The following is a 12,450-nucleotide window of genomic DNA, read 5'->3' as shown; positions in this document are numbered from 1 at the left end:
TGGGGTACGGGCCTTGAGCTGGGGCATGTTTGCATTGCAAGAGGTTCAGAAGCTGAGCCGTGAAGTACGCCAGCTCCTGGGAGTAACAGACCCTGGACTGAGTGTTACCCCATCTTCCAGGCCTAACCAGAGATCTCTTCAGCTGCCTGTGACTAAGCAACTGCTCCAAAACAGCCTCACATATACTCCCGTGGCCAGGGCCTTTGTGAACCCAAATTAGCTGGAGAGAGAACTAGATACTTTCCTAACGCGCCCACCCCACCTCCACCATGTTTTTCTCACAACATCAATGTGGCACAACGGTCCAAATCCTGCTCCAAGTATTTGTGGTTATATTTTAAAAGTTAAGAGAGGTTCTACCTAGTTCTGAAACCACTGGCCTCCCAGAATTAACCGGGCATAGCAAGAGGCCAAGTGGGCTACCAGTTCATCAGACAAGCCACCGGCAGGTACATCAATGCCCGGGTCCTCAAGAGGAAAGAAGAAACAATCACAATTTATATTGATCATGTCCGTTTACATTTGGTAAGTTCACAGGCCTCAGTCAACACAATGACTCTCAGGAAATCCTCCTTGGTGACCGTGGTGTACATTGGCCTATGAACCCAAGTCACCTATGGCTAGGTAGGAGAAGCTAAACTGTGGGGCTGGCTTTGGAAGGGAAGGTACATGGCTGCACCGACATTTCACATGGTGGACCTCTGGCCGGTGTCAGCAAGGCCGAGGGTTCTCTTCCGGGCTGCTCCCTCGCTGCTCGACTCTGCGTCGGCTGCGTCCATACTGTGGGCGGAGCTTATTGCTATGGCGCCTTCCATTCCATCGGAGTTGCCTCCATTTAGCTGGAGAGGGACAGAGCCTGGTTCCCTAGGGCGTTTCCATTGTGGCCTGGTGACAATCCAAAAGATGAGGGCTCCAAACACCAGAATCAGAATGCCCAGGGTATTTGTAAAAACACCTTCTGGAGGGAATGAATGGTACGAAGGGTGCTTCCTATGAAGAAAGTGAAAGTGGATCCGGTTATAAGCACACAGAATACACTGAATCCACTACTCAGGGTGAACCCTGGCAGCTTCAAGGTAAATGTCCTTAAAGCGCGGCATTAAAGAGACATAGAAGTTATACTATGATTCACACTGTAGAATATCATAAACTATGATATTCAATAAGAATATCATATAAAAGATCTCAATTAAATATATAATAAAAGATCTCAATTAAAAGAATATAGCACTTGAGATACCTCATATCACTTAAAATCTAAAAAAGATACAGAAATGTATACATACTATAATTACAATTAGCATAAAACACACACACACAAAATGAATATATAATTCATAACCCCAATAATTTCACCACACTTTTAGTAATATTATGCTACATGTTTGGGATGAAAAATTACCTTAAAAATAGTTAAACCTTATATTTTTTTATTATTAAAAGAACTATTTACAGATCTAGAGAGATGGTTCAACAGTTTAGAGCATCGCTGCTCTCCTAGAGGACCTAAGTTTGGTTCCCTGGCACCCACACGGCAGCTCAAAACTGCCTGTAATTCCAGTGCCAGGAGAATCTAACGCCCTCTTCTGGCCTCCAAAGGCACAGCATGCATGGGGTACACAGCCGCTTATGAAAGTAAAACTGCTTATACACACAAAATAAAAATAAATCTTTTTAAATGGCTATCTATATGATATTTCCCTCGTGAATATCTACTTTACATTTTTCTAGCTTACATATTAAGAGAAAGAAGGCTACAAACTTACAGGACAAAGAACAGCTTTTCTGTCACTCCCATGAGAACTGTTGCAATCACTGTTCCGAAGAGGAGGAGTCCAGAATACACATGTATGGGCATGACGATTGCCCGGAGAGAGAGCGGAGCCCATGGAAGCAGAAAGACGAAAAAGCCTACAACAAGCTGAACACCAGAAGAACAATGGTTATCATTTAACTTCAGTTTTAAATTATTACTCTAGCTCAATCCGGTGGCACATGCCTTCAGTCCCAGCACCTAAGAGGCAGAGGGTTATAAAATGGACAGCAATTTTTTTCTTTCTTTTTAAACTTTTTTATTCTAAAGAACTATTTAGCTGGGCAGTGGTGGCACATGCTTTTAATCCCAGCACTTGGGAGGCAGAGGCAGGTGGATTTCTGAGTTCGAGACCTGCCTGGTCTACAGACAGAGTGAGTTCCCGGACAGCCAGGGCTTTACAGAGAAACCCTGTCTCAAAAACAAACAAACAAACAAACAAACAAACAAACGACAAAAAGAATTGTTTGTTTGTTTATTTATATGTATATCTGTATGTACACCTGCAAGCCACAAGAGGGCATCAGATCAAATTAGAGATGGTTGTGAGCCACCATGTGGTTGCTGGGACTTGAACTCAGGACCCCTAGAAGAGCAGCTGGTGCCCTTAACTGCTGAGCTATCTCTCTGGCACCCCAACAAATTTCTTTATGCCCAGTCCCAACATCCAAAGTTAACATTTATAATAATCCCTCGCACCTTCTAGAAAGAAGTTCCTAATGCCCACACAAGCATATGCGTATATGTCTATATAACAAAACTGTCTCTTTCTCTGTCTGTCTCTGTCTCTCTGTGTCTCTGTCTCTGTCTCTCTGTCTCTCTCTCTCTCTGTGTATTTGAGACAGGGTCCCTTTAGGTTGGCCTCAAACTTTCTATCCTGTCTCAACCTCAACTTTCCAAGTGGTAGGACTGAATGTGCCCTGTTTACACGGTTGATATTTTTAAGTGTATATATGGGACTCCTTGTTCCCCCGTGTATCTTGGAGATGCGCAGATATTTTCATTTCAATACATTCATCTGGTTTAATTTGTTTAATACTTAATACCCTATTTATACCTTAATAAACAAATTACTATTTGTTTATAAATAGTATAAAGGGAAATAGGTTTTTTTTTTCTTCCCCCTAAAACCAAACACAGAACATGTAGTTCAATCTGGTCAGCCCACAAAGCTATGTGGCTAGAAACTGATGCCAGCCATGGTGGCCTTACCTTTGTCCCAGCACCTGGAGGCAGAGGTAGTCAGATCTCTGTAAGTTCAAGGCCAAGCTGAACTTACAGAGGACAACCAGGGCTACACAGAGAGACCTTGTCTCAAAAACCGAAGACACAGAGAGAGAAACTGACACAAGGAAGAAACAGATGCTGTCTGGGTTAATTTCCTCAGCAGCTAGGTCTGTCGTGAGATCCTTCCTTACAGAGGCCAGTAGGATTTCTGCATAAGCTGAAGTCTGTTCTGCCCCTACACTCTATTATTTTGGCCTCTGACTCCTGTCCAGTAAATATTCTCCTCTCTTCAAGAAAATGTAGCTGCTATCAGATTATTGAATTTATTGAATTTACTTGAACTTTTTTCTTCAAGTACTGATTTAGAATTTATATGTTTAGTCAAATTAAAAAAACAGAAAAGAGGGGGAGACAACTGTTGTACCTGTTCCTCCTTCCTCGTGCACAGCATGGAGGGAGCGAGGAGAGAGAAGCCAGAGCAGAGGCCCGCGTGGGGTCCAGAGCCCTGAGACCTTAGAATCCATGTAGCTCACCTTGGTAAGGAACGAAAAGCTTTGGATGGGCTGTGGGCGTATCTCACTGTTCACCTAATATTCCGATATCTGAATATGTTGGAAACGGCCCAGGGATTCACTCTTGGTCTTTCAAAACATTCCCACAATTCCATCCTACAATCCCTTCAGTGATTCCAGCAGTATCAAAAGGCGAACTTCCCGTTGCCTAAGATGTGCTTTCTGTGTGGAAATACAGCTCAGCTCAGTGAAAACTAGAGATTTTGTAAAGGTGGTTTCTGAAATGCACCCTTGCATCTTTTTTTGAGGCCTCGCAATGGAATACACAGTTCTTATATTTTTGTTTTTGACCATTTTCACCCCAAGATTTTTACTCTATCTCATTTCTTTTGTGACTTATCATGTGTGCCTGTTTTTTGAATTTTTGTTTGTTTTCATTCCTCCTCCCCCCCCGCCCCCCCGCAGGGTTTCACTATATAGCTGGATGTCCTGGAATTCCCTATGCAGACCAGGCTGGTCTCGAACTCAGAGATTTGCCTGTCTCTGCCTCGAGAGTGCTGAGATTAAAGGCCTGGGCCACCACACCAATCAGTGATGTATCTGTTGTAATCCTGGAGGAGGCGATGAGTTCAGTAGGCATTTCAGTCAGACACTTGCTTACAGAGTCTCTCAGCAATTTAAGTCTTACTTTTGCTTTTAAAGAAGTCAGTCAACGAAAGAAAATTCGTCTTCAAAGGACAGGGGAAGAGTTAAAGAACATTTGACTTTGTTGAAAGGGTTTCAGAATGTAATGGTGCAGACATAATTTGTGATAACTTATGATGGTCTTTATTTCCTGTTAGCGGTCTCAGTCTCACCACCTTACAAATGGAGAGCAACGTGTAACAGTGGTCCCAGAAGCCCCAGACATTCTTTCATTGGGCTCAGCCCTTCAGTCAGCATCACCAGCAGCCTTCCATTCTCGCCCTTCTCCTCAGCGATCACTGAAGAGATCCTGCCAGCTCACCCAGCAAACCTCAAAGCAGGCTCCTCCCTCTCGGCTCCTCCCTCTAGTGACAGTGGAGTTGGTTTTGCACCTCTGACTTTCCAGCTGTCTTACAACCAGCCTCCTGTAGACCAGCTTTCAGATGATTGTGTCTTCCACATACCCTCCTTTTCTGATGCCATCAGATATTTTTACATGGTCAAGCTTCTCTAATATAAAACAGAAGCCAAACAAAAACCAAAAAAACCAAACCAACCAACCAACCAACCAAAAAACCAAAACCAAGAACCAACCAACCAAACAAAAAACCAAAAATAAAACCTCACCAAATGCTCCCCAAGTCTCCAAACACCAACTTCGGCTCGCAGCGGTGCTCAATGGCTGCCGCCCACACTGCCCATGGGCTTCCGCTCCTCTCGTGCAAAGCCCCTGGCGGAGCCTTTCTGCTTCCTCTTCAATCCACTGCAACCTCGTTTTTTTGCCTGCCAAGTTCATTTCTGACTTCCCACCCCCGATACTGATGGACATTGTCCAAAGCGTGTCTGCAGATCTTCCCAGGGGCACGACACATCCCTCACATCCCAGCCCCCAGGGTTCCCCTTCTTACCTGCCCACTGGCTCTCATTCTTTCCATCACTTTCTTTCCAAATGTACTAGCTTTTACACCCTACATATCATCAGTGTCTATGCACCGGCCTTCACCATTAATACCCCCCTCTGTGCCAACATGTCTCTTTGAACCCCAGCAAACCCCTTCCACTAGACTTCTTTCAGTGATGCCTTGAAACCTGCCAGTCATGTTCCATACCCACTGGCAGCCTCGCCTCCGTCCTGTTAGTCATGCATGGCAAACTTCTCACAGGCTATTCTATTTATCCAAGATGCTCTGAGCTTCTAACCCCAGGACTGCGGCTCAGGTCTCAGTGGTATTTCCTTTATCCCCCCCACCCCTCCTTTATCATCGGAGCACTCTCCCAGAATGATCAAAACCCATCCTGTCTACCAAATATACTGATCTTCAACTCCTCACATAGCTGAGAACGATCTCCTGATTCTACTGCCTCTACTTCCCAAGGGCTGGAATCACTGATACGTACCACCATACCTAATTCACGTGGTACCGGGGATCGAACCCAAGGCTTTGTGCATGCTAGGTATCCTAGCCTGACTTTCTGTTGCCGTGATAAAACACTGAGCAAAACCAAGTTGAGGAAGAAAGAGTTTATTACACTTTAAGGATTAGAGTCTACCTATTATTGGGGGAAGCTGGGGTGGGACCTCAAACAGAAACTCTGAGGCAGGAACTGAAGCAGAGACCATCGTGGGACACTGCTTGCTGATTTTCTTTTCTTGGCTTCCTCAGCAATGAGGCTGAGACTAAAGCCGTGGCTCTGGGGGGCAAGGTGTTCTGCTCTCCAAGTGGGGTCCCCAGTACAGGCGTTCAAAATGACTCTGTATTCGCTGGGAAGTTAAAACTGCTCCCTCTGTACTGAGGATTTATCTAGGCCCCCCCGCACACACACAAGGCTAATGATCTGCTTTGAGCTGTGTCCCCAGCCCCTCTGTTTTACTACATTTTGAGACATTGACTCACTAAGTTACCGGGACTGGCTTTGAATTTGTGGTCCTCCTGCCTCAGGCTCCTGAGTATGTGGGATTTACAGACCAATGTCCCCCTTTCTTTGTTGTTGTTGTTGCTGTTGTTTACTTTGCTTTGCTTCCTGCTGAGTTAGCCTCCTTTACTCTTTTAGTAAGCTCTTCTCACAACGCACTGCAAGTGGTGAAATGTGTAAGTCCTGATACACACACCTTGTGCTCAGAGCACGATCCTTTCCCTTTGCTGCAACTCAGAACACAACTTGACTCTCCACACTCAGATCTCAGAAGGGCTTTCCGCTGCACCAGTTACCTGAAGAGTCTTAGCTCTCTAGTGGCTCTTAACCCAGGCTCCAGCTTTTCAAGAAATACTACAGAATGAGTCAGCTTAATCATGATAAACCAAGCTGCATTCCCCCAAGCAAGCTCAAGTCCTCCCGAAAGCATGTGCCACAGTGCCGTTTGACCCACAGGAGCCAGTTCTCTCTAAACTTAGGACCACAGGATCCAACTCACTGTGTCGTGGCTGGCCATGCTTGGCAGTGAGCACCCTCGTATGCTGAGCTGTCTCTACGGCCCCACGTTTTTTCTATTTGGTTGACTTTTTAATTATTATCTTTTCTTTATTCATTTTTATTGTATGAATGTTTTGCCTGCACGTATGTCTTTTGATATGTGAGTGCCTGATCCCCTTGGAGGTCACAAGAGGGCATCAGATCCCCTGGAACAGGAGTTACAGATGGCTGTGAGCCACTGTACCAGTGCTGGGAATTGAACCAGGGTCCTCTGCAAGAGCAACCAATTGTTCTTAACCTCTGAGCCATGTCTCCAGTCTCGGCTTTTTATTATTAATGTTTAGAGTTGCTTGCCCACTGACACACGTCACGTGACAATTGCCACAGTTCTCATGTCACTTCTGTTTACTTTGATGCCTCATATCACATACGTTTTAAAAGATTGTGTAGTAAATATGCATTTCCCCCCATATGGCTTTTGAATTTCTTATCAACCTTCTAGCCTCCCCTGTCTCACACCATACAGATTACACACACACACACACACACACACACACACACACACACACACACACACACACACGTGCGCTCACACACACACACACAGATACACAAACACACACACACACCCCTTCCTTGGCTTTGGTTTTGTATTTAGGTCCTTAATTTAGATTTTTTTCTCTATATGTGATATGGTATAAATGCACAGACTCAGGTAAGTGTTCTTATAAGATAAACTATTTCTTGTATACATGCGGACTTTCCTGCCTCCTGGGTTCTCCCACCTGTGTTTGCTCATGTGCCGATAACTCAAGGTGTCCTTTCACTTTTGTCTCAAAAGTTTCTTGGTTATGTTTGGATATTTATTCTCTTTTGCATAACAATTTTAATGATTCCCACTAGGTTTAAACTGAAAGTTGTGTTAAACATAGATATTAATTGAAGAGGGGAAGATATTTCTACATTAATTTTTCTATTTCATTATCATGGTATCTTTATAATGTTTGGGGTGGTCTGAATGAGAACTGTCCCCATAGGTTTAAAGAAACCAGAGCTATTGAGAGGTGTGGACTTGTTGGAAGAAGTGTGTCACTGGGGGGGGGAGCTTTGAGGTTTCAGAAGCTCAAGCAAGGCCATGTGTCTCTCTCTTCCTGCTGTCTGCTGAGGCAGATGTAGAGCTCTCAGCTACTTCTCCAGCACCACGTCTGTTTGTTACCTTCCATGACAATAAAGGACTAAACCTCTGGACTTGTAAGCCAGCCCCAACTAAATGTTTTCCTCTGCAAGAGTTGCCTTGGCCATGGAGTCTCTCCACAGCAATAGAGCACTGAGACAATGTTCTATTTTCTGGTGATATGTAGTATTTTATACATTCTGCTTATAGATACTATGCTTTTTACTGTTCACTTTATTCTTGGGTATAATATTTCTTACCCTTAAATAAATGGGGTCTACTGTGTGTGTGTGTGTGTGTGTTTGCACATGTATGCACATGTGGATATGCAGAGGCCTGTGCACATGTATGTGCATGAATGCGAAGGCCATAGACTGATGCTGAGTATCTTCTTCTATCACTCTCCTCCTTACTTTTGGAGACAGCCTCCCTGACTGAACCTGGAGATTACTAATTGGCCTGGCTGGCTGGCAAGTATGCTTCAGAAAGGTGTCCATATCACACCCCTCTCAAGTGTTCCACTGTGCCTAGCTTTTCATATAGGCATGGGGATTTGAACTCTGGTCTTAATGCATACACAGCAAGCACTTCACTGGCTGAGCCATCTCCTGAGCCCCAGCAGGTTCTATTTTTTTTTTTTTTTTTTTTTTTTCGAGACAGGGTTTCTCTGTATAGCCCTGGCTGTCCTGGAACTCACTTGGTAGACCAGGCTGGCCTTGAACTCAGAAATCCGCCTGCCTCTGCCTCCCGAGTGCTGGGATTAAAGGCCTGTGCCACCAGGCCCGGCCAGCAGGTTCTATTTTTATAAGGTGTTTATTGCTGGAGTAGGCAAAGGTTATGGATGCTCTCTTAAATCCAGCTGCCACTCCAAACTCTACTTCTCGTCATCTGTTGTTTTCTAGACGCACATTTTGTGATCTACAAGCTGATAAGTGAGTCACAGTTAGTTTTTGCTTATTTATATGTTTTCTTCCTCTTGTATATTAGTTAAGAACTCTAAAGCAGTGCTGGATGACAACATGGTAGCAACTATTAATGTCTTACTTCTGCTTTTGATGGAAATATCTTTAGTGTTCTTGCTAATCTAATACCTGCTGTTAGGTGTTGGTAATAGAAACCATAATCACAGATGTATCCTCCTCATGTGTAGCACACAATCGGTCCACAGCCAAGAAAGCTTGCAGCTTTCCAGTGGACTAGAATAGTTTAAAGTATTTACTTCCTAAAGGTCAAAGGTCTGAAACTCTCCAGATCTGATGCCTTTTCAGTCCCTGGATTTCATATAACCTTTGGGTTTTCCCCTATTGTTATTGATCTTTATATGGTTCCCAATTATTTTTTTGGATCAAATTTAGTAGTTATATTTGGCAATAGATACTTAGGACACACTCTGCCTGTGAACCATCTCCAGGCCTTATTACCGCATATTAAATATAATCATCTCCCCTCACCCAACGTCATTTGTGTCTGTGATCATATCTGTGAGTTCTGAGTGTTGCATATTTTGTGTTTTATCAAGTTAGGCTTGTTGTGACTTAGAATAAGGATTCTCTCTTTTGTTAACTTCTTTTTGTTGTTTGCTTGAGGTAGGGTCTCACTATGAAGTGCTGGCTGTCCTAGAACTAGCTATGTGGGTTAGGTTGACCTTGAACTCACAGAGATGCTCCTGCTTCTGCTTCCCAAGTACTGGAATTAAACCATCATACTAGGTTCTTTTTGTTATTTTTAACTTCTAAATTCTCTCTAACCTACATATTAAGATACAGAACAAAGAAAAAAAGGTTTTGTGGTGTGTGTGTGTGTGTGTGTGTGTGTGTGTGTATGTGCATGTGTGTGTATGCATGTGTGTGAGTTTTAGAGAAACCAGACTAAAAGCCATATCGAATAGAGAGAATCTTCATTTATCTATGTATACATTGTACTACTTATTCACTTAACCTGCTATTATACAAAAACAGGTGTGCTAAAGAAATTATTATAAGATACAAGAAGTAAAGGAAAAACAATGAATGACAGCCACTGAAGACACCCACATCTGCCATTTCACAAAACGCAGGGCTACTGACTGAGCAAGTGACTCGGAAAAGGCATCTGGTTCTGTCCATTCAGCCACTGCGCTCAGAAACAGAGTCAGCGTACTTAACCTACAAGGCAGAGCCTATTGCCATCTGTGTGAGTAGATCAATAGTAAAGTGAGAGCGTGCATGTCTGAAGACCTTTACAGAAAGCCATGAACTTGGGTATTTTCATTTTTACCCTCAGTGGGTTCAATGGTCCTGCACCGAGAGTGCTCACACACAAACTAGGTCATCAGTCTGGGAGTTGTGGAAACATTGACACTAAATGCAAGTGGGAGCCTGAGTCCCAGCTCTGCCATGGCTGTGTAAATCAAGGAAGACTCCTTCCCGCTGCATCCCAGAGTCAAAACCAGATATCTCCTCAGAAGGATGAAGGGAAATTCTTGGCATGGCACAGCCTGTGGCTCCATCCTGCTTTCTGCCTTAGCATAGGAAAATCTAAGAGAACCAACCTTTAAGACAGAACATAGAGCTGAGTGAAGCCCTACAGAGATGCTAGTGAGCCAGGTAGGTCCCCCCCCCCCCCAACAATCTATGGACTCCAGTAGCTCCTGCAATCCTCACTCCTAAGAGGAGAAGTCTCGCCAGCTGGTGACTACAAAGAAAGGGTCTCTCAGATCTACAAGAAGACTCCAAGGGAGATTACCCTGAGGATACATGATCTGAGCAAGGTTCAGCTATCCAATCCAAGCTATTCGCTTTACTGATTGGGCAAATCACCATGAATACGGGATTTTTTTTTTCCTCCTGCATCTTCCTCCTGCCTGGTTCCTTTCCATTCCGAACCCATAACTCCAGAATGGCTAAAAGATTTAAATAATGAAGACTGTCCAAAGAGATTAACCACTATTTACTGAAAATGTATCATGATTCAAGGTTTTAAAAAAGGTATATTCATTTAGAAGAAAAACAGTCAATGTCTAGTAAGGGTCTGCTTTTTAAAGGGGTCACTTATTTTAGGATAAGTTTTGGGGTTCTATGTACCCATCCTAGTGTCTCACTTTGCAGCCATAGAAAAGTTCACAATGATCCCAGCCAGGAAGTTGAATAGACACTGTGCTATCAAGGCAGAACACTCAATCCAAACCATTTATGAAGATTTTTCAACAACGTGGTGAAGAGCCTAAAAGACTCAGAACATTAATTTTTACTGTTATGACATCAAACTGCTGAATAATTATCACGCGCCATTAAATTTCATTTCAGTACAATGTTTTCAGAATGCATCCCCTTACTAATACATGCAAATAATAAATAAAATAATCACTATGCCTTCAAAATCTCACAAAAGGTTAAAAAAAGAAAACCAGCGTTATCACTTAGAAAAGATTATCATAAAGATGCAACCGAGAGTGGAATAAAGAAACACAGCTCCCGCCTAGGCTAGCTGACTCAGAACATGGGACTGATGTCTGGATGATGATAGTCTAGATGTTAGGAGCTAGCAATTTTCCTACTGATGAGTATCAAAATGATAACTCATACACCCAAGTTCCTAAGCTGTGAATTCTGAGGGTCATTGTCCCCTTGGGGCAAGAGTTATTTATTCCGGACACAAATGGAAGAGCAAGTTTAGAAAACATCTGCTGTCAGGGAGGCACTGACCTGTTGGATGTAGAGTATGAGAGCTGTCAGTCCAATCCAGCTATGCAGACTGTACATGTGGGGGACTTTTCGGACATTGTGGTACTCAAACACAGCCACCACGGAGATGATGGCGAGGATGGCAGCCACAGCATTTAACCCGGCGTGGATGGACTTCATCAAGAGCTTGCTGCACTTCCAAGTCCATGGCAGTCTGTACACGATGATGGCTAAGGAAACAAAGTATTTAAAAAATCGACACAAAGTAAATCTTTTGGTCCGCTGGACAGTTTTTTTTTTTTCCCTGAGGACTGCTACCCCTTGGCTTCTGCTTCTCCCAGCCTCCCCCTCTCTCTGCGCTCCTTCTCAATCCCCCATGCTGCCACCTCATCCCTGAGTGTAGGTCCCAAAGAAATGGATGCACATATTTACCAGTAGACACCACTGTTAGCACCACGACTTAGTGAGATGGCTCAGAAGGACAAAGCACTTGCCACCAAGCCTGATGACCTGAGTTCAATCCCCAGGACCCACATGGTAGAAAAAGAGGAGCTGTACTCTAATCTGGACAGTTGGGCCCTGGTACCATGTTTCCCATATACACTCATGTAGAGGTAGATAGATAGATAGATAGATAGATAGATAGATAGATAGATAGATAGATGATAGATAGATAGATAGATAGTAGATAGATAGATAGATAGATAGATGATAGATAGATAGATAGATAGATAGATGATAGATAGATAGATGATAGATAGATAGATAGATAGTTAGATGATAGATAGATGATAGATAGATAGATAGATAGTAGATAGATAGATAGATGATAGATAGATAGATAGATAGATAGATGATAGATAGATAGATGATAGATAGATAGATAGATGATAGATAGATAGATAGATAGATGATAGATAGATAGATGATAGATAGATAGATAGATAGATGATAGATAGATAGATA

The 12,450-nt window shown here is 43.3% G+C and overlaps 1 protein-coding gene across 1 annotated transcript in view; it reads right to left on the bottom strand.

Moving 5' to 3' along the window:
* Positions 1 to 496: 496 nt before the first annotated feature.
* The window catches only part of LOC110319194 (cytochrome b reductase 1), a 22,501-nt gene continuing 10,547 nt past the window's right edge, over positions 497 to 12,450 (bottom strand). The window contains exons 2-4 of the mRNA XM_021194652.1: positions 11,506 to 11,714; positions 1,767 to 1,921; positions 497 to 990 (exon numbers count right to left, since the gene is read on the bottom strand). Coding sequence (XP_021050311.1) covers positions 687 to 990; positions 1,767 to 1,921; positions 11,506 to 11,714 — 668 coding nt within the window. The 3' untranslated portion in view covers positions 497 to 686. The remainder of the gene's footprint in view (positions 991 to 1,766; positions 1,922 to 11,505; positions 11,715 to 12,450) is intronic.

Source organism: Mus pahari, chromosome 3 (genome assembly GCF_900095145.1).
Source record: "Mus pahari chromosome 3, PAHARI_EIJ_v1.1, whole genome shotgun sequence".
NCBI classification, from domain to species: domain Eukaryota; kingdom Metazoa; phylum Chordata; class Mammalia; order Rodentia; family Muridae; genus Mus; species Mus pahari.
The sequence above is the reverse complement of the archived record's forward strand: the minus strand, read 5'-3'. Positions and strand labels throughout refer to the sequence as shown.